The sequence below is a fragment of the Stylophora pistillata genome, chromosome 5, assembly GCF_964205215.1.
Source record: "Stylophora pistillata chromosome 5, jaStyPist1.2, whole genome shotgun sequence".
Taxonomy (NCBI): Eukaryota; Metazoa; Cnidaria; class Anthozoa; order Scleractinia; family Pocilloporidae; genus Stylophora; species Stylophora pistillata.
The window spans coordinates 8,108,184-8,130,302 of record NC_142523.1 but is presented as its reverse complement, the minus strand read 5'-3'; the positions used below and the strand labels follow the sequence as shown (position 1 = coordinate 8,130,302).

The 22,119-nt window shown below is 37.5% G+C and overlaps 2 protein-coding genes across 5 annotated transcripts; one reads left to right on the top strand and one right to left on the bottom strand.

Annotated features, from left to right (window-relative positions):
• Positions 1-913: 913 nt before the first annotated feature.
• LOC111339860 (cysteine-rich with EGF-like domain protein 2) lies at positions 914-12,143 on the bottom strand. Of its 4 annotated transcripts, none has more exons than XM_088760275.1 (15): positions 11,794-12,143; positions 10,277-10,359; positions 9,097-9,151; positions 8,824-8,879; positions 8,599-8,651; positions 8,476-8,514; positions 7,893-7,942; positions 7,128-7,254; positions 6,219-6,320; positions 5,042-5,122; positions 4,515-4,616; positions 3,754-3,837; positions 3,516-3,611; positions 2,799-2,933; positions 914-1,078 (listed from the first exon to the last, which is right to left on the bottom strand). In XM_088760275.1, the coding sequence occupies exons 1-15, from the start codon at positions 11,941-11,943 to the stop codon at positions 975-977; spliced, it is 1,317 nt and encodes a 438-aa protein (XP_088616401.1). In that variant the 5' UTR covers positions 11,944-12,143; the 3' UTR covers positions 914-974. The 4 variants fall into 4 exon arrangements, with proteins under 4 accessions (XP_088616401.1, XP_088616400.1, XP_088616402.1 ...); XM_088760274.1 differs by having other exon boundaries at positions 914-1,075; XM_088760276.1 differs by lacking the exon at positions 2,799-2,933.
• Positions 12,144-12,487: 344 nt separating this feature from the next.
• Positions 12,488-21,974, top strand: LOC111339851 (endoplasmin). Its single transcript, XM_022946576.2, has 12 exons — positions 12,488-12,702; positions 14,340-14,602; positions 15,272-15,514; positions 15,849-16,051; positions 16,528-16,828; positions 17,282-17,398; positions 17,891-18,267; positions 18,420-18,591; positions 18,905-19,290; positions 20,185-20,347; positions 20,855-21,100; positions 21,521-21,974. The coding sequence occupies exons 1-12, from the start codon at positions 12,651-12,653 to the stop codon at positions 21,563-21,565; spliced, it is 2,568 nt and encodes an 855-aa protein (XP_022802311.2). The 5' UTR covers positions 12,488-12,650; the 3' UTR covers positions 21,566-21,974.
• The last annotated feature ends 145 nt before the right edge of the window (positions 21,975-22,119 follow it).

The window sequence follows — 22,119 nt, the reverse complement described above, 5'->3', positions numbered from 1 at the left end:
TACCTAGCCTTTTATGGCCATTGAAGAAGAGGCCAGGTCGGTTATGGGAACAAAACTGCGTTGGTGTCACAGGCAATAATTGGTTACTTTGTGGAAGACGTTTGACTCGACCAAAAAGTATGGAAAAGCAGTCGAGTCACAATGTAATTTACGATGATTCTAAATTAACTTTAAAGTCCAGATAAGAGTCAGTAGCAGGTGCGCAGAAGGGATTAGAGTTTATACTTTGCAGGCGTGAAAGAATTGAGACATTCAACGGTCAGCCTTGGTTGTGTAGGGTTACGTTTCCTTTTAATGTAATTCAATCATTTGGAAACAAGGATTATGCTTTTCTAGAATTTAAATTCTGTGAAAAGTGACTTTAGTGCAGCAGAGTAAAGAACTCCTTTCACTCAGGAGAGTTTAAAACCCCTTGGGATGTACCACTGCATTGATTAGGGGTACCGCGGTAAATGGTTTGAACCCGGGGGTAACGTGTGAAAGTGTAGTGCGATCGTCCAGATGAGTGTAGCCCTAAGGACTGTTGTCGGTTGTGGTGACTGACGTTTCGACAACCTGTGCGGAAGTCATAATCAGAGTCAAGTGAATAGTTGTTATTGGTAGAATGCTGAATAGGGGTGCACGTTCCCTGGTTTGTGGGGGGTTTTCGTGTCCGACTCTTGTACATTTGCTCATCATATCAACATGGCTGATAACGTCACTTATGTTAACAGCTAAATAAGCTGCAAGGTAGCCAAGCTGGGGTACGCGCGCCAACGTCACACTATAACGTGTCTGATGTTTGAGAAGTGAACGCAAAGAGAGGAAGTTATCTCCTCTCAGAGCCCCCCCCCCCCCCCCGGGAGGGTAACAACCTTGAGTCGCCTCAACCACAATACTACGATACTTATATGTATACGATGCATCAGGTGTGTTAAGAATTGAACAAATAATTTACTTCTAAATTCCCTTACAATTGTACATAAAGAATTGTGTCATAATTCCTCTTTCTCGCTGGAGTCACTTTTGCTATTTTCCTTCTCTTTTTCATCGTCCTCGTCGTCATCATCCTCTTCCTCATCTTCATGGTTCACAACTGCTACAGTTACAACAGAAAAGAAAAAGAACAAACAGAATAAACAAAACAAAATAAAACAAAAATAAACACACATGACACTGCAACAGAAACAAGACCAGGCAGAACAAACACTCTTCACGAACTGTACACTCGTCTTTTAGCAAGAACAGTTGACACCGTTTATAAAGAAACAACAGTTGAAGTTCTGCCTCTTCTTGGAAGAGAGACGGTAGCGGAAACACGACAGAAAGAGAAGCAACAACAGCAAAAGTGACACCACACAAGTAAATTTATAACATAACCAAAGTAAAGCGCGCGCTCTGATTGGTCAATTTAGCGTCCCCCATTTGCCCAATGGGTGTACGCTGCTGACGTGAGCAAATGCAAAGACTATTTTTACGCGCGCGCTTGTTTTTTCTGGTCACGTAAGATTTGTTAAATAAACGGGAACTCTTTAGCTACAATGTATCAATGTTATGTTATAAAACAAATGGTAAACACCACACCGTACACTATAGAGTTATGGATGCACTTGGGAGGTTTGCTAAGCACTCAAGAAGCTAGAGTCGCTCTCGGCTATCGCCTCGAGCGACTCTTACGCTTCTTTCGTGCTTAGCAACCTCCCGCGTGCATCCATAACTCAATAGTTTACGCTGTGGTGTTTACCATTTGTTAAATCTGAATTAAAGTAGAAAAGAATAAGTCAAGTTCTTAGTGCAGTGTAAATCGAATTATGTGACACTACTATGTAGCTAGTCACACAAGGAATACCCATAAACTCCTGCAACTATTATCTTTAACAATAAGTTTTTTGAAAGGATTTGTATCCGCAAAACGTTCCTATAAATTGTTAAAGTTTAGAAACAGCGTAAAGTAATAATTGTTTCTGTAAAACCAAAGCTCGATGGAAAGATAGTTAAACTGCCTTTTTCAGCTGAAATAAAAGGTGCTCTTCATTGACATCTCAAAATCTTTTCGTTGTGAAATATGTCTTTAAAGAGCCAAGGTTGTTTAGGATTGCAAAGTTCCTAACCTAAACCAATCATTGCAAACAACGGTCCTCTATCCTGATTCGATAGATTTATTCATAATTATATTAAACTTCATGTGAATCAGGCTATATTAACATCTTAAACTGACAACCTCCTGATCGCCCTGTGCTTCACTCTCTGTGTTGTTTAGAGAATTTTCATCAAGCTTGAAAAAAACGTTTATACGATATCGGAAGAATCCGTACCTCGCAATCAACTGAAACTACATGTAGAACTCGTAAAGTGACAATGGTATAACAGCTACATGTGGCTCAACCTCGGGGGTAAGAACAGAAAAAAAGAGGGGAAAGGGGGGGGGGAAGTCCAACTGTGCTAATAAACCTCTCGGGAGATACGACTAAAAAAGTGTTTTGCTCAAGAAGCTTCCAATTGAATGGTTCTAATTATGCAGACATTGCATTTCATTCCCACCATCGGACCCCCCCCCCCCTGCATCTATCACGCACAGTCCTATTGCTACCTCGGTTGCCACCTTCTAAAGTACCACCAAATAAAAGCATACACAACAGTCATAGCAACAATAGCGACCAAACTGCGTTTCATGATAGCAGCTATTACACAAGCGAAAAATAGTGCAAATAAGACGGAGCCAAATTTCATTTGCATTTCGCTGAAGTATTCGCCACTTTGTAGCACATCCGCAAGCTCTTCTTCAACAGTCTTTTTGGTTTTATCCGTCTTCTTTTTACCTTTCTTTTTGACGCATTTGTCCCCGTCACGTTTGAAGCCTTTCTGACAATCGCAGGTGAAACTACCCGGCATGTTTCGGCACTTTTCTGAATCTCGGTCGCAGCTGTGCTCGTCTGAGGAACATTCGTCCTTATCTAAACAGCAACAAAAATGCTTTTTCTCCACCTTGAAGATTTCTAGTGGAAAACTATGTGGCCCAACGTCTAGCAAGCTAGACTTCGGATCAAAGCGATGTTTATCAAGCTCGACTTAAGATCACACCGATGTTTAGCAAGCTGTACTTCGGATCAAACCGATGTTTAGCAAGCTAGCCTTCGGATCAAACCGATGTTTAGCAAGCTTGACTTCGGATCAAACCGATGTTTAGCAAGCTAGCCTTCGGATCAAACCGATGTTTAGCAAGCTAGACTTCGGATCAAACCGCCCGGGCACGCGCCTTAGACAGGTAATTCTGTTCTCCCTTCTCTTCCACCAAGAGGGTAAGCGCTCTAAGCTGTAACCGTTTTGTTCACCATGGCGAGTGGAAAAAAAAGTTTGGTAACTGAATTTTCAGCAAAGGTCGCCAGGTCGCCAAGTCGACAGGTGTTCGGTGTGTTCTCCTACTCGCTTTGTGCTGAGGAAACTGGGTTAAGTCATGACAGGTAGGTAGAACCGCCGAGTTTGCGTTCAAACTTAATACTTGGTATTTTTTTATAATAGAGAAAGCTTTTGGTTACCTTTACATTCATTCTCGGTCATCTGATAGCCACTGCTACATTTTGTACAACCCCGAGATCCCTCTCCAATGCAAGTCTCACAAGCAGAGTGACAAGCTGCAATAAAAGCACAGTGAATTAAAAATCAACTTCTCCTTAAAATATCAAACGTTCTCACAAGGACAGGTAGAAAAAAAAATTTCAAAGCCATTTCCCCAGTTATTCATTTTAGAACAAGACATACGCAAAAATTTCTTACTTCGACAAACATAGGATCCGGGGGTATTGTCACAAAATTTTCCACCATCGCAGATGGTTGAATTCTCGGCACACTCGTCCACATCTAAGGAAAAAAATAATAATTTCAAATTCATTACATATTTCAAAATATATTAACTAGCTATTCAGTCCAAAATTCCGTTTTCAACAATTTGCCAGGCGCTAAGGGATGGCGTTCCGTATCTGCGTCTTTCGGGAATTTATACCGGAAGTACCTTTTTCATACCAGACGGAATTCCCATGTTCCCTTAGACAATCCCCCCTCCACCCCTACTCCGAGTAGTCTGCAGCTGAGGTTTAATTCAATACGAAAGGTCTTCTCTAATTCAGTAATTTTCACAACTGAGTTTTTTGAAACTTAAGCTGTCTTCTCAAAAGTGCTGAGAGCTAAAAGCGTATGAAGCATTTTGGAACTAGTAAAGTCTTTGGCGAGACAAATTTATCGCATCGTAAGTAACAAAGCACTACCTATTCAACCATTTAACCACAGCAAGTGCCTGGTATTTAATTTCCCCTAACAATATCACACACACTGAATCAAACACAAAAGTCACAAGAGTTCAGTAAGTGATCATCAACTTGAGAAGCTCTTGCTTGTCGAACAAATCTCCTTGTCAATGCCGTAGGAAATGTACAGAGAAAAGTATGGAGAATATGCATACGGTTGTTAAGGTGTAAAGGGATAAAAGCTCTAAATCCAGCACAAACCGTTAGGATTACCCAATTAACTAATTAACCAACCTTTACATTCCTCCTCGTCGTTCTTAACATAGCCGCTGGCACATTCAATACATCCCTTAGGACCCTCTCCAGTGCAGTTGCCTTCACAGGAATCATCGCATCCTGAAATGAAGCACAGAAGTACATTCAGTTTGAAGGGAATTTTAGTTATTTATCATATACTAAATAAACAGTTTGAGCCAGCGAAGTTCTAACTTGTTCCTAAAACACGGTCAGCGGAGAAAACCGACAGTGCGGAAGTACTACGGCTGGCGGTTTTCAGAAAAATCTTAGCGAAATCCCTACTATTTTGCAACCTGTCCGCCAGCTCTTTCACTTTCCTTCAATGACTGAGAACCTTGCACAAGTTAGCAGAGTTAGTTCTTCAATAAACACAAGGTGAGGGCCATTCATTGATGTTTTAGGTCTTCGAATGAAAGTTTGGTATCAACTTCGAGACTACGAGGGTGCAAAAATGATCAAACAATGGAATATAAATGCAACGAGTATCAATAAATTCACCACATTTAATGGGTCAGAAACATTACCTTTACAAGCATACGATCCTGGATTATTCACACAATACTGTTCTTCTCCACAGATGTTTTCTTCATCACATTCATTTTTATCTAAATAAAATAAATGCAGGAATCAAAACTATTGTTTTGGGTTCGCTAAGCGCAGTTTGTTTTCCCACGCTTTCTCCCACTACTCATGTTTTCCCGCGCTTTGTGCTGTCTGTTTCTCTCCCCGCGCTCAACACCGCTATGTATACTTTCCCGCCCTTTATATCTCTCTGCTTAATAAGCATTATAATTTATACTATCACACTTTTGTCACCAGTCTGCGTGTTTTCACGTCCTTGCCACCGCTGCCAACATTTTTCCGCGCTATGCTCTACATGAATGTTTTTCCCTCGTTTGGCTTGAGTTGTACGTTATCCCGCGTGTGCGCTCAATTTTTTTCCCTTTTCTCTGTCTGTATGTTTCCCGCACTTGGTATTCGTTGTTTGTCAACCAACGCTACGTGTCCCTAAGTTTTCCCAGGTTGCTTGCACGATAATATTTCTCTTTATTATATGGCTGTGTCTCACAAGGACTGGGAACTACCGAATTCACGAATTTGATTAGCTGAAATCAAATATTGAAAGCGGTCTAGATTTTTCCATCTAGACCGGCATCTAGACCAGTCTAGAAAAAGAAACTACAAAGAATAATTATAAAAAATTGGCATATAAGACACAGCCATATAATAAACATCTTATTAACCGAGCTAGGTCGGTCTGTATGGGAGAATCTTGACCTCGGTCGCTGGTACAGACCTCACTGCGTTCGGTCTGTAATGGCGACCTCAGTCAAGATTCTCCCATACAGACCTCCCGCTCGGTTAATAAGAACTAAATAACTCTCAGTGCTGTAGCTGTGCATTTTCCCGCGATTTTAATCGGCCAATTGCTTTCACCCGTATTCCTATTGGCTGCCCTTTTTTCTGAACCTTTTTTTGTTACCATATGAAAATAGGGCAGCTAATTAGTGAGCATTTAAAAGGGCCTCTTGCTGCATCGATCAGATCACCCTTGATGAAGGCACAAGACAGGAGTGTCGAAACGTTGGGTCGATGAATTGTAATTTCTCCAGTTACACTCATTAAATCTTTCAACCAGAGTAGCATCAAACTATGTCTGATGGAATTAGCTACAAGCCAAATACATTTTTCAACAAATACCTTTACATCCTTCCTCGTCTGTCATATCCCAACCTTCTTTGCATTTCTCACAATCTTTGGGTGAGCTACCAGAGCAACTGTCTGCACAAGACTCATGGCACGCTGTTAAAATTAGCAACAGTTTTTTATCACGCGCCAGCTATTTACATACACCAAGAAAATGTTTGTCAAATTAGCGTTCAAATATTAAAATAAATTTCCTGTTTTTCTTTTCCCTTGCTTGCAACACATAATTAACATTAGCTGAAAATCTTGCCTTGAAAAAATTTCTTTTTAAGTCACACTCCTTTACAGACCTACAGTAAACTGACCACAGTAAAAGTACTTTCAATTGTAAGATTTTAAAAAAGTATTATACTTAACCCTCTCACAATCCAAGATCTTATCAATAATTCTTTTCATTGTCTACCATACAATTGTATGATCAGCTAGCTCGCAGAAGTTGGTACTAGGTCAACCAATAATCCCCTAATTGATATTATTCTCTATTCTCATGCTTTGTCTGCTTGATATTGAATTGATATTGTAAAGAGAAATAATGTCCAGGTCACACTCATGGTAGTTATTAACACTTAACAATTATTTGCCAAAGGCGAGGTGTCAATATCGTCGAATAATTATAATTCTCAAGACAAAGTCCAGGGGATTATTCAACAACAGTCACCGAACCTGAGGCGAAGAATTGTTTTAGTATAATTTCAGAGCTGAACAACAAAGAAATTTCTAAAATCATAACATTAAATTTTTAGTAACATTAACATTTTACTTTAACATTAAACCGCTTGGAGCGGTTTATATAGCATCATATAAGGAACCGCTCAACCAATCAGATTGCTGGAAACTCTTTGCTCAGCTCTGAAATTATACTAAAAGGAGTTATAAACTCAAGGTAATTTGCAGAATACTTACCTGTGCATTTGGGTTTAGAATTTTCATCTTGCTCCTCAAAGTACAAGTCTTCGCACTCGTCACATAAGTCACCTTCATAACCACTGTCACATGAACACTTTCCTGTTCCTTCCCTTGTGCCATCACCCTAAATATCATTTCAGAGATATTTACAATAAACTTACATCTGTATGGTGCTTTACAACAGAGCACAGTTCTTGGAATCAGACAGACAGACAGACATCTATATTTATACAGGATAGCCCCTTCAGTGTAGTAAACACTGGTATCAACAGGGGTCCTGTTACCCACCCAACCCACCCCAGGGGAGGACATCCATCACACAGTAATCTCGTTCGTGGGAAATTAACGTCTCCTGCCCCTAACCCTGCAGGAGACGGGACCTCCATTTATTCGTCCCTATCCGAGAAGACTAGAATATATAACCAATTCTTGATGTTAAAGAAAGGAAGCATATTCTTCTCAGTTAATTTTAAGACCCTGAGTGTTGGTCCGGCCGGTATTGAACTCTCGACCTCCCGCACAGCAGTCCGGCGCTCTCCCAATTGAGCTAACCAGGTGGCGGTCAAAGTGGTGAGTTGAAAATATAATGTACAGGTCACAACATGCACGTGTTTTCTACTCCTTGCCCCACAGCACTGGCGCTGCATGGGTCCAAGAGTTATATTCTGTTACAAAAATAAAAAATATTATACTTTTCCAAAGCAAGTTTCTTAGACATTCAAAGGTTTGTCACATTATAAGTCAATAGTGATGTTCTCATACCTCACATTTACCATGGCCATTGCAAGGACTATCTTTTCCTCCTGAACATTCTGCAGATTCAAAATAATAGAAGGGAGACCGTTCAGTAAGTGACGAATGTATTGCTGAAATGAGTATAACAGAAAAGATGTTGCTATTGGTTCACATAAGTTTAATTTGGAAAGGGGCCAAGGAAGCTTCCTTTTTACAACAAACATAGGGTTTTAGCACTGAACAAACATTTGTAAAGCAATACACTTTAGAGAGCACATACAAAACAACAACTGTTGTAAAAAGCCAAATTCACAAATCGTACATGGTACACGAACACTGCTTAGTAGGCATGTACCTTTACAAAATAGTTTGGATATATCAACAAAGTTAGTGGTAAATTGGCCACTGTAACGATTACAAAAGCTGATGTTTTGAGCGTTGGCCCTTCACTCCGACGAAGGGCTAACGCTCAAAACATCAGCTTTTGTAATCGTTACAGTGGCCAATTTACCACTTCAACTTTGTTGATATATCCAAATTATTTCGTTACTCCCACTGACGCAGCCCCAAACAGTTTCTTTCGAAACTATCAGCCTTTATTCATATGTACCTTTACAATCTGATCCATAAGTACCATCAGGGCAGCACACTAGAAAACAAAAAGAAAAAAAAAAATTAAAAAATGAACTTCAGGGAAGCAAAAAGAGGAACCTTCTGTATGTACAACACTTACCTTTTAATTTGTCAATACAAAACCAAGTCTTCATATCATCGTTTTTAAACTGGCTGCAAAAAAAGAAAATAGTCAATAAAAGTTAGGACTGCATGTATTTTGAGAACAAACTCTTAATAATTTTGGGGCACTAAACTCTGGTACTAAACGAATAACATGAGATTTCCAAGTGACTTAATTCCCAGAAATAGGATGTTAAACTTCAACCATCAAAACTTCACTTACTGTGTAAACCACCATTCTTCTAACGTTTCTTCTTGTTCTTCAACCATTGCATGGCACTGGAAAGAAAAAAAAAAGGGAACTGAGCCATGAGCTGACTTGTGCACCTTTTCAGGGAGGTATGAAAAAGATAGCACAAACAAAAAATGCAAAAAAAAAAACTGAGCAATTCTCCCAAAAATTGTCTTCACTTGTAATTTGCACAATTCAGAATACCTCAATCTTGTGACTTCACTGTAACTTTTTTCACTAAGGAATGAACTCCAAGAAAATTACCTCTGAAGCACTATCTTCACAAAGCCCTTCCATAATTTCAACTAATCTGGTTTCACTAATGAAAGAGAAAACACAAGTTGATCAACAACAAAGTGTCTGTGCTAGGAGCTTTTTCCTTGGGGTATAATCCTCTAATCCTCAAATAAAAACTACAATCTTTCAAAAGAGTGTAGCATTTATTCTAGGGTATCATTTGATCTGCTAAACATGGAACAAGTTTGTTTGCATCTGGTAATACTAGTACATCAAACAAATTAGTGTTTGTTCAGCGGGAGAGGGATTTCAAGTCTGAGATCTGGTATCACTACATAACTGGTAACTTTCCTAGTTTGTATCAACCCTTTTATACCCTAAAATCATTATTCATTGGGACTAGATGAAATAGTTTGGATAATTGAGGGTCCAGGTAATTGAGAATGTGAATATCGATGAGGAACAAAAACTGATTAAATTAAGAAAGTGACATTTAATCTTGAAACAAAACACTAACAAACTTGTTTTGAAAAAGATATGGTCTATATCTTCACTGTCCTATGCGAATACCTCTACACCTGTGTATTAGCAATTAAAATTAATGAAAAATGTTTCTGCATTGGCATAAAATGTTGAAGTCAGTTTGTCTTAAGAAGAACATCACCTTAACTTCACTTTTCAACGCTGTAGTTTTTAAAAGAATATGGCTGCAGATCTTGATCATGACTAATTAATATTAATATTCATAAAAAAATTGGGACGAGAGAAAAGTCCAGATAATGGAGAAATTCGGATAATCAAGGTCCAGATAATTAATCAAGGTTCAACTGTATGCATATCCTGTTCTCTATACATTTCCAAAGGTACTGATAATGAGAATTTGTTTAATAATCAAGAGCTTCTTTTGTTGTTGATCATTTCCTTTATTCTCCTGACCTTAATGTGATTCAGGGGTGATATTGTAAGGAGAAACTACTTGATAATCACTCTCAGGGGTTAAAGAGTTAAAGAAAAGTGACAACAACCCACAAGGCTGAATGATCCTTCCCCTTCCTTCTGACGAAGCCATTTGGTTGGAATATCAAAAGGGAATGTTCAGCATTTAGTTTGTTAGTTTTCCAAAACTCAGGCATTTTGAGAGTAGCCCCCCCCCCCTCCTCTTGGCATTGTGGTAAAAGTTTGAATAAGGTTTCCTTCAAAAAAATACCTGTTTGCATAACTTCCAAGTTTTCTTTCTTCCCAGTCTGTGTTTCCACCACCAAAATTAGCTTTTGCTGTTTTTTCTTCACCCTAAAAGTGGTAATTTTAATTTAAAAAAAAAAAGATAAATAGTCTCAGAGATCCAAATTTAATAAAGTATATCAAAACAGGTATACTGGCAATCCATTTTCTTACCTTCTTCTTACCTAATCTGCATACAGAAATATAAAATTTAACCTTCTATTTATTAATTTCTAAAATGCAAACATACATACATACATACATACATACATACATGCTTTATTTAAGGTATCAAAGAAATAAACAACACAAATAATACCCTAAAAAGGAAGTTTAAGAGGTTAACACTGTGTAAATAAACTTCCAAAGAAATAAAATTTAAAAATGTATGCTTAAAATAAAATCTAAGATAGGTAAAATCCTAAGAAATATGCATGTATAATTTAAGAGCTGTTTTGAAATGTGTTAAGTTACATATCTCAATGACAATAGCAGGCAGGTCATTCCATTCACGAATGATTTTAACAAAAAAAGAATATTTATAACAATTACAGTTTGCCAATTTTACCTGCAGCTTGTAATTGTGGTTGGACCTAATACGTTTTGAAGCAAACTCAAAAAAATTACAAAACTGAAGGCCATTTAGCCTGAATATAAGTTTATAGCATTCTACCAAGGAAAAACATAGTCTTCTATCAGTCAACTTCAGACCAATGTAACATTTCACAACGATCCTCATATGATATCTCACGCCTTCACTGACCTAAAGCCAATCGAGAGGCTCTTCTCTGAAAGCTCAAAGCTCAATATATGATTGACGTGCAACCTCTCCTCACCACATCGAAATATTAATCAGCAAAGAGTTGATGAGAATAGGCAAATCTATCAATTGGAAGGTTATCACCTTGATCTAACACCAAATTCTCTCAATTACATTACAAGGAATATATTATTATTTAATTTAGGACAACCTCAACATTGAAGAAATAAAGTGTAAATAAATGCTTTTCTCTTTTAATTTCAGGCACGTCTCTTTAACTTTTGTCAAAGTTTTACAACACTAATTAATAATCCCCTATCTGTTACAACATTAAGGATACCTAACCCTTAGAAGTGATTAACATGGTACTTCTCCTTACAATATCCATACACTATCCAGAAAAAAGGCAAAGAGAATACTTAAACTTATCGGGTAGAAGTTGTTTTCTTGATCCATCACCAAATACTTGAAACTAGTTTACTAAGAAATGTGTAACAGCTAGAGGGGAGAATTGAAAAAAAAAAAAAAAAAAAAACAGATCTTGGAATTTAAAGGGTTAAGCTAAAAAATTAAAAAGAAAAAAAAAATACAGAATAATTTGTCTTGTAATAAAATCACAGCAGTCCACCAAATTTCTGTCTGATCTCACGACGTACTACACGACAAAATATACCTAAGCTAGCCATAAAGTTCTGTGATGTTATAATCAGGATTCAGGTGAAATAAAATCATTTAATATTTACCTTCTTGAAAGCTTCTACAATATCTTTACAGGTTGGACATTTGGCTTTCTTTTCCCTGGCAGCTGATATAAGTGCACTGAACATTAAAATGTTTACAATAATTAAGATTTGTAAAGTCAAGGTTTTTGACATCTTCAAAGAGACTTCCATTAGCGCGCGTGAAAAAAAAAATGCCGCAGCGTGTCTTCAACTGCAAATTTAACTGAGGAAAATGGAAGGAAAAATTCTACCACATCGTTTGAAAATCGGTTAAAATAACCCCGATAGTAGAAAGTAAAGAGAGATTCTTTCAGTGAAACAACTCGCGCAACTTTACAACCCGGTTAAACTTTATCGTGTTTCTCTTGAAGAAAAAAACCGCTGGGGAGCCAGGGAAAACCGCGCTATTAATTGGGAGAATAAAGTTTTGATCAGTCATTGTAGAAGAATTCGTAACCCCTTTTTGGATCTTAAATTTACAAGTATTCCACATAAGGTAAGTTGAACTCTTGACATACAAAATTTTTCCAGAATTGGTAGACATGTTGGGCATAAGAGATTAAAGCTAGGGAGCTGTTACAGAAGTAAAAATTATATTCTCTCAAATACAGTTCAAAGTTCGGCGCAAAACGAGGGCTCACTAGACGGAATCAATGAAATTACATGGAAAAATAAACCAATCAAAGTTCTCCACGTTCAGCACGTGACTAGTATAAGCCAATCAGAACGAGACACGAGCTTTGGCCGTGGAAAATTTTGGTTGGTTTGGATCGGTTGAAAGCTGCATAGTACTTCCTTCCACTTCAACTTTTGCAGAGATTTTGTACTACTCCGCACTACTGCTGTCATTTGCAGCTGTTTTATCTTGAATTCAAGAAATGGGAAGAAAATCATACCTTCTAGGCCTCTTGGGGCTACTTCTAATTTCTTGTAAGTGTACTTTTGCTTTTGGGTGGTTAAGGAAAAGCTTGGTTTTGCACGTATAATTTCAGTTCATTCAGTTTCCTTGAAGAATTTTACGCTCACGAAACTTTTATTTCATGTCAACGTACACGAAAGCAAATAGTCTACGTCAAATATGCAGAGAAATATTCGGTCGTTTTGTTCAAAAGTATGCTTAAGAGTATTCAGTCTTTGGGTAATTACAAAATTTGATTCGTTTGTCAAGCTAAGTTACGATTGATTGCCGTCCGATTTTTTTAACTCACTTGTGGCGATCTAAAACTGTTCGTTAGCAACTAACATCAAGACAACGATTCAGGTTCATGTACGTCCACCATTGGAAATTGAAGTGGGAAAATTGTAGATATCTTAAAACGAAAGACTGTTTAAAAAGTTAATTCAGACTTGTATACTATTATTGATGGTATTGTTTATTGTACAAAATTTCTCCCATATAACTTATTGACTTCAATAACATTTAAATGGATACTCCTGTATGGAAACTGAATCAACAACCAGATATTGCACAGTTGAATTTTCTTTCCTCAGCGTCACCAGACAATCTTTACAATAATTCTAACTAAGATGATTTCACGGTTCGAGTGCAACAGAATTTCTTTGTTTTTTCCAACCTCTTTGAGTTGATTGTATGAAAATTTTACTGCTTACTCTCTTTTATTTAGATGTGAGAGTCGCGAAAAGTTGTTTCCAAAATAGTTTTAGCGCAAGATCGTCTGTATGAGCACACATTTATGAAGTTGCGTGAGCTAATTTCGTGAATATGCACTTGTAACATTTAAAATCCAACCCTCATTATATGTCAGCCTGTGATTGGATATTCTCCACCAACCAATAGGAATTGGCCAGATATGTTATTAAACATCTTCAAGAAAAACTGAAACTTGAAGCTTCATGAGATTGTTAGCTACTGGAGAAGAAATTTCAAGGAATTTGATTTTTCTTCATTTCAGTTTTTGTTTTATTTTTTCATTTTTTTTTTTTTTTTAACAGAAGTTTGTCCACTTGGGCCTTGTGTAATAAACAATGTAGTTGTTTAATGCCGATTCTTGAGTGAAAAGGATTTTTGGTTGTTGTTTTGTTTGTTCACCTTTTTAAAACTTAAAATGTTTTCTTCAGATCTTTTATTTTAAGTAAATGACATCTTATTGTTTCAGAAGCAAAGTGTTGAAAGTTCAAGTAATTTCATCAACAGACAATTGTGTGACTGAAAAACATCTTCGTCTTGTTTGGAAAAGACACCTGTTTCATTAATGTGATTTATTTTAACAATTACAATTGCAGCAGTTTAACCTTTTATTTCAAAGTGACCAAGACAGAATTTCTCCTTACAATACTATTATGATATAAAGCAGACAAATGCTGAGAATAAAGAAAAATTATCAATTAGGGGATCATGAGTTGACCCAATACCAAATTCTCCAAACTAACATCATAAGAATTGTATCGCAGACAAAAAGGAGAATTACTAATGAGATCTTATGAGTGAGAGGGTTAACTTATATTACTTTCACCTTGCTTTCCCTGGTATCTAGGTTTTTTAGATGAAAACTACCAACATTATTTTCAATGTAGGTTTATTTTTGTTTTGTTTTTATTTTTTCAAGCTTTTTGTTTTGCGGAAGAAGAAAAGACAGAGGAACCAACAGAGACAGAACCACCCACAGTAGATGAAGATGTTGGAAAAAGTAGAGATGGATCTAAGACAGATGATGAAGCTGTTCAGAGAGAAGAGGAAGCTATTAAACTTGATGGCTTGAATGTGGCACAGATGAAGGAACTTAGAGAAAAGGCTGAGAAACACACCTTCCAAGCTGAAGTTAGCCGAATGATGAAGCTGATTATTAATTCTCTGTACAGAAATAAAGAGGTAGGAGAACACTGACAATGTTTTCCTTGTTTACCATTTTGCATTTGTTCTTATGGTTAAAGCAAGATCTGAGAAAATAAAGTAACTGGCTTTCATGGGTGCTTAAGAATGGATAGTAAGGATGATGTTTGGCTGGACCATTAACTAGCAGCCGAAAACTTCACCTTCTTGACAAGTGGATAAGTCGTGTTCATTTAGGAAAGTTCTGAATGGAGAGGCAAATCCTGAATATAATTTGATAAACAGTGACCTGTCAGTGTCAATATCTTTGGCCAGTTCACATTACCAGCCATCATCAACAAAATTGTTTTTCTTCCTGCTTGTACAGTACAACTGTGAAAATGCATTTTGGAAGCCTTGAAATCTTGAATTATGGGCTCAATTCATGCATGCAGTGATGTTAATCAAAATACTGTCTGTTCTTGTAAAGCAACTATCAGGTAAAGGGATTGGAAAAGTTATTTTCTCTACAGATATCTTCTCATCTTGAAATGAGCAGATATCTTGGACTTCTTGATTATTTTGTTAACTTTGGCACTACCAGTAGATGACTCCCACTTGTTATTAGCTTACAAGTTTATCATTAGTACCATGTTCTTCATTCAGTGAGATAAGAAGTTTCAATAATAATCAGACACTGAAAGCATTTGTTTATTTTTTTTGTTTCAGATCTTTTTGAGAGAACTTATTTCCAATTCTTCTGATGCCCTGGACAAGATCAGATTTTTGTCACTCACTGACAAGTCAGCTCTTGCTGCTACAGAAGAACTGTCAATTAAGATCAAAGCTGATAAGGAAAACAACATCCTTCATGTAACTGATACTGGTATCGGTATGACAAAAGAGGAACTGGTCAAAAACTTGGGTACCATTGCTAAGTCTGGAACAAGCGAGTTTTTCCAGAAGATGGCGGTAAGAGTTCATTTTTTTCTGTTCTTTCATCTAATTTTGGTTTAAATGTTGGCTTTTATGTAGAGTGCAGCACCTTCCAACCTTTTAACAAACTGCAAACAGAGTGTGGTTGCTTAACATCTGTATATTTGATGGAGGTGTTTGTAATAATGTCAGCTTACTTTTTCAGAGCAATGTTCAAAACTCAAACTGTATATAGTATGTACTACTTCTTTATTTTTTTCAAGGTCTCTCATACAGTTGCATTTTCTTTGATAGATATTTTTTGCAGTGTAGATTTGTCATTGTATTTTTGTCTCCATATCCTCAAAGCTTTGCTTTCTTTAATTTTTAGGATGCTCAGTCCAGTGACCAGGCCAGTGATCTTATTGGTCAGTTTGGTGTGGGATTTTACTCATCATTCCTTGTTGCCGACCGAGTTATTGTAACATCTAAGCACAATGATGACAAGCAGTACATCTGGGAGTCTGATGCAGCTTCCTTCAGCATCACAGAGGATCCCAGGGGTGACACCCTCCAGAGAGGAACAACTGTCAGGTGATTATAACCACTTTTCAATGTACCGTAAACAACTTGGTACAAAATGGTATATGCAGGGTGATGTATTTGTGTCAGTGACAAAATCATTTGGGACCGTCAAACAATCTGGCTTTAAAAAAAATTGAAATTTGGTTCCCTTGCGCTCTTTTCCCTTGTTTTTAGCCACACTAATTTTCTTTTTCTCTAGTGTCGACTCCTGTTTTTAGCAGTTGTTGAGATCATCTATACCACAATCATTTGTTTTTCTTTTACCCTTTATTTTATGACAAGGATTGCTGTTCTGTCAAATGTTTTTTGAGTCTGTACATTATAAGGAGAGATGCTTGTATCCCCTCCCCCAACTTCCCTTTCCTCTAGGCTTTTAAAGATTTTCCATTCTGAAGTTTTACTAAAAATGCTTTTTTTTAGAAGCAAGATAATAGCATGCTATCTGAATAATTTAACTATGACCAAAATTTTGTTTTATCCTCTAGCCTTCACCTGAAAGAGGAAGCTCGTGACTTCCTTGAGCCAGACACCATCAAAGACCTTGTGAAGAAGTACAGTCAGTTCATCAACTTCAACATCTACCTGTGGACCAGCAAGACTGAGGAAGTGGAGGAGCCAGTTGAGGAGGAAGCTGCTGAAGAAAAGAAAGCTGATGAAGCTGCAGAAGATAAGAAAGATGAAGAGAAGGAAGAGGAGAAGAAGGATGAGGATAAGGAAGACAAGGACGATGACGCAGAGGTTGAGGAGGAATCAGAAGAAAAGGAGAAGAAACCAAAGACTAAAAAGGTTTGTCTGCTGCATGTAAATAAACTTTTTACACCCTTACATCAGTTTGCAAGCTCTCCACATTGTTCTCTATACATTTTATTTGTTACTTTAACCAGGAGAATTTGAATAATAATCAAGAGCTTCTTGACCCTGCAATCATTTCCTTTATGTTTGATTCAAGGGTGACACCATTGGGAGCAATAAGAAACTTATCACTTTCAGTGGTTAGAGGGTTTATTTCTTCTGGGAGCTTCTTTAAGATGTAAAAAGAAGATTAACCTTCATACATAGGTGGAAAACAAATTACCTGCAGAAGGGAGTTTTACTAACAGTTTGCAGTCTGCAGCCTGCAATAATAAGGGGAGTTAAAAAATTACAATATAATGGAAACCAATGAAGCAGCCACTTTTTTGAACATTTATGTTCGTCATTCGTTGCTTTTGTTTATTTGTAAATGTTGATCTTGTTCAGGTGGAAAAGACCACTTGGGATTGGGAACTTATTAACACTAACAAACCTATCTGGAGCCGCAAACCCAAAGATGTCAAGGATGAGGAATACAATGACTTTTACAAATCGTTCACCAAGGTAACTTTTAAAAATTGTGCTTTGTCTAGTTCTACATGACTGATTTAACATTTAATAACAAAAACATTTGCAACTTGGAACTCCGTGATCAAGTTTTTTTTGTAATGTTTCTTCTGGCTCTTTAACTTTTTTCTTGGATTGTTTCTTTCCCATGTTATGAACAGTCATTTTACATTGATAAGAAAGATAAAGAGAAAAAATCTGTGAGTTAATAAGTCTGTAAATGTGTTTAAAGGTTCTGTGTGGCATGTGAGGTTTTGTTATTTTTCTAAGTTGTTGTATTTGCTGTTAAGTTGTGTACTACACGGTTTCATGGAGGATGTCATAGGTTGAGGAAAAAAATAATTAAATTTAATGTAAAAAATAATTTGCTGCCACAATTATGTCAGTGCCATTAATTGCCCTAAATTTCTAAAATTTCATGAGTTAGTCAACACCAGTACAAGGTAGCAATAGCTATTTACTACTTATTAACATTATGTTATTTATCAGGATCATGATGAGCCTCTTGCCAAGACCCACTTTGTTGCTGAGGGTGAAGTCACTTTCCGTTCAATTCTCTATGTGCCTAAATCAGCCCCACACAACCTTTTCTCTGAATATGGCAAAAAGATGGACCAGATCAAGCTGTATGTACGACGTGTCTTCATCACTGATAACTTTGAAGATATGATGCCCAAGTATCTTTCTTTCATCCGTGGTGTTGTGGACTCTGATGACCTACCTCTCAATGTCAGTCGTGAAAATCTCCAACAGCACAAACTTCTGAAGGTGATCAAGAAGAAGCTTGTACGAAAGGCTCTGGACATGATCAAGAAGATCCCTAAGGAGGAGTATATGGATAAATTCTGGAAGGAATTCAGCACAAGGTATAATTATAATTGTCGGATTTTTTTTTTCTGCCACTGCTTGGATGAATCTTATTCTTGTTTTTCACTAGTTTTAGTTGCCTCCTTGAATTGAAATCTCCTTTGTGCTTAAGTTGCAGAAATTAAACTGAAATTTCTTGTTATCTTTGAAGCATCAAGCTGGGTGTGATGGAGGACCACTCCAACAGGACCAGATTGGCCAAACTTCTTCGATTCTTTTCTTCTAACTCAGATAAGGAGATGACAAGCCTGGCTGATTATCTTGAGAGGATGAAGGAAAAACAAGAGGCTATCTATTTCATGGCAGGAACCAGCCGAAAGGAGGTGAGTTCCTTCAGTTCCTTAACATCAGGGCCAGGGGGGCTGCTTCTCGAAGGTCGTGGTAACATAACAAGCCATTCTGTTTTGTTCTGTTCTGCGTTTTGGTTTGATGTGTTATTTTCAGGATCCATATACTTTTTAAGCTTTACAGTGAAACATACTTTTCCATGGTCTCTTCCAAAGTAGTGTGTAGAGGAAGATTTTTCTAGTAGGCACAGCATTTTGTTGGCAGTTATGTTAATGTTTTGCATACCCTTTACATGTACTGGTTTTGTTGTATCTATATTTTGATGCACTGTTGTCATGTTATTTAAAGGTTGAAAGCTCTCCATTTGTGGAACGTCTGCTCAAGAAGGGTTATGAAGTGCTCTACTTAATTGAGCCAGTAGATGAATACTGTATTCAGAGTCTACCTGAGTTTGAAGGAAAGAAATTCCAAAACGTGGCCAAGGAAGGATTGAAGATTGGAGAAGAATCAGAGAAACAGAAGAAGAAGCAAGAAGCTTTGGAGAGCACATATGAACCTCTGCTTAAATGGCTGAAGGAGGATGCCCTGAAGGATCTGATCGAAAAGGCTGCTATCTCGCAGCGATTGGATGAGTCACCCTGTGCTCTTGTTGCCAGCTCTTACGGCTGGTCTGGAAACATGGAACGAATCATGAGGTCCCAGGCTTATGCCAAGAGAGAAGATCCAAGTAACGAGTAAGTTGAAGTGAACTGTAAGAATCATTGCTTTCAAAGAGGATAGACCCCAAATGAATTTGTTGAAGCATGTTTTTTTGTAGTACCTGTCCAATACATGTACAAATCATGTAATTGTATTCTTTAACTACTGAAATCAAGTTGGTTGCATTGCTGCAACAATTGTGAAGGCTTGTGTCAAAATAAGCCAGCACCTGTCACATTTCACTTTCTTCTCTGAAAAACACACCGTTATTATAAAAATTAATGCTTGTGGCTCAATTTTCAGTGCTATGAGCATGACATTGTACCACCTACTTTGTATCATAGTTGGCAACTCACAATCTTTTTGACAACCATGATTATGTTGCCAAAGTATCTGAGTGTTTGACAGTGAGGACCTGCACGTTTTGTGTCAGCAATCTTTTCGTTTTAAATTGACTTGGATTTTCTTGCTACTTCCCTTTCCCATTTGCCATGCATCCCACCTGGCATATGTTAGTAAAAAGTAGCTACAGTGAACTGGCATGATGGTTAAGACCAACTGTAATGTCTATGAAGCTGGTGTAACTGTCACTGCCATCATTATTTTTCCCTTATCACAGAATGAGGCAAAATTTATGCAAAATTAACATCTTTTTGTACTCTGTAGTTCACGTTTCTGGATTTGACCACCTCCCAGAACCCTTTCACCCCCAAGATATCATTTAGTAATTCTCCATACTGTCTGCTATACAATTTTTATGATGTTAGTTTGGAGAGTTTGGTATTGTTCTTTATTCTTTATTAGCGGTATATTGTAAGGAGGAATTCTGTCTTGGCCACTCATGGGAGATAAGTAGAGTTGTTCTTAAAATATGCTGATTGCTCTCGGGAGACTAGGGGTTGACTAATATTGTGCCGAATTTCTTTCAGTTACTATGCCAACCAAAAGAAAACTTTGGAGGTTAACCCAAGGCATCCATTGGTCAAAGAGCTTTTGAAAAAAGTGGAAACAGACAAAGAAGATAAAACTGCCAAAGATCTTGCCCGTGTGCTCTTTGAAACTGCTACATTGAGATCTGGATATATGGTCAAGGTTGGTGTAATTAACTTTAACCCTTTACACCCTAACATCAGTATGCATATTCTCCATACTGTTCTCTATACATTTCCTAAGGTGCTGAGAAGGAGAATTTGTGTAACAATCAAAGCTTTTTAGGCTGGCGATCATTTCCATGATTCTTAAGATCCTGATAAAATGATTCAGCTGTATTTCTGTAAGGAGAAATTAGATGCTGGTCACTCTTTGGATTCAAGGGTTTCTTAGCTTATGAAAAGCTCTTGCTCATGGGCAGAAATAAGAGATCTGATTCGGATTGCCCTCCTTTTTGACAGTAGCAAAATGGCCCTTTGGCGCGCCATGTCAGCCAGTGTCTATTCCGAGGCTTAATCAGTGCAATATCCACTAACTTATAATTTGGTCAATTCTCATGAACTGTCTACTTGACAATGTACTGGAATTTGAATAGTGTTCAGTCTTGCGAGAGAGGAAATTAATTCCACGGAGGTACATTTGAAATTGACACTGTGAATCTTTGTTCAGGACTCTCAAGACTTCGCTGGACGTATCGAACGTATGCTTCGTCTGAGTATGGGAGTAGACCTGGAAGCCATGGTGGAACCCGAGGAGGAAGAAGCCGAGGAGAAGGAGGACGAAGAAGACAAAGACGCAGAGGAGGTTGATGCAGAGGGAGACAAAGACGAGAAGACAGAGGAGGAATCAGCAGCTGCCGAAGAGACACCATCAGAAGGAGAGACAAAGACAGAGGAGAAAGAAGATGAAGTTGAGGTAAACTACGAATGGTTCAAGTCTGTCCATAGATGCTCTTTTTTTTTTTTTTTTTTCCCTTACATCGTTTTCTGAACGAGAAGAGCCGCGAAGATTTAACGAATGAGGAAAGCCTCGTGCTCCTTTGCCCAACTCTTTAATTTTTTTTCTCAACAACTAGGAAGCACTTGGTCAGCAGTTAAAAGATATCGTGAGAAAGATGGACTTGAACAATAAAGCAAAGAGCGGTGGGGGGTTGAGAGGAAGCTCCGTGATGTATTACTTTTTTAATACTGACACCTATCAGGAAAAAAATTAACCCTAGGTATCAAATGCCAAAGTTAAAATGCTAATCAGTTGAGTTATCATGCCGAAAATTGAAGAAAAGTGGACGAGAGGGAAAAAGTGATACTGTAATAACACTATATTTTTTCCTTTTAGGGAGAATCAAAAGAAGCCCCAGCTGAACCAAAAGACGAGCTTTAACTACTCAAAGAACACTTGAGAACTTTGCTAGACTTTATTACAGTTTGGATGCGTTCGAGAGATGGAGCTGTTTGTCGCAGTTGTACAAAAATATGGCGGCCTAAGCCCTTTTGGAATGAGTATATTTATAAGAAAGATGTCAGATTTTCGAGAGAAAATATATTGGAGATGTTTTTTGCAAGCTGCTCCATCTTTTTGTTTCACCAAGTCTCTTAGAATCTTGTAATTTCGTATACAAAAACAATAAAATCGGCGTCACAAAAGATAGTTCTTTTTCCCTAAACCTCTACCAAACTTGATCTCCTTGTCCTCTGGTGCCACTTCATTGGCTAAATTCTTGTGCTGTTAATTGCATTCTTAAGAAGAATAGTTTTAGACAAGGTCAATAAAAAAATTCATTTATATGAAAGTGTCTTTAGTCTTTGTATTTTGAACTACATTTCATGTCCTTGAGTTATGAAAGAAATGAAAAAAAAAAAAAAAATGAAAAAAAAAAAAAAAAAAAAAACAAGTTCAAGTAGAACATGAGGATGACAATTCCAGCCACGTCAGCT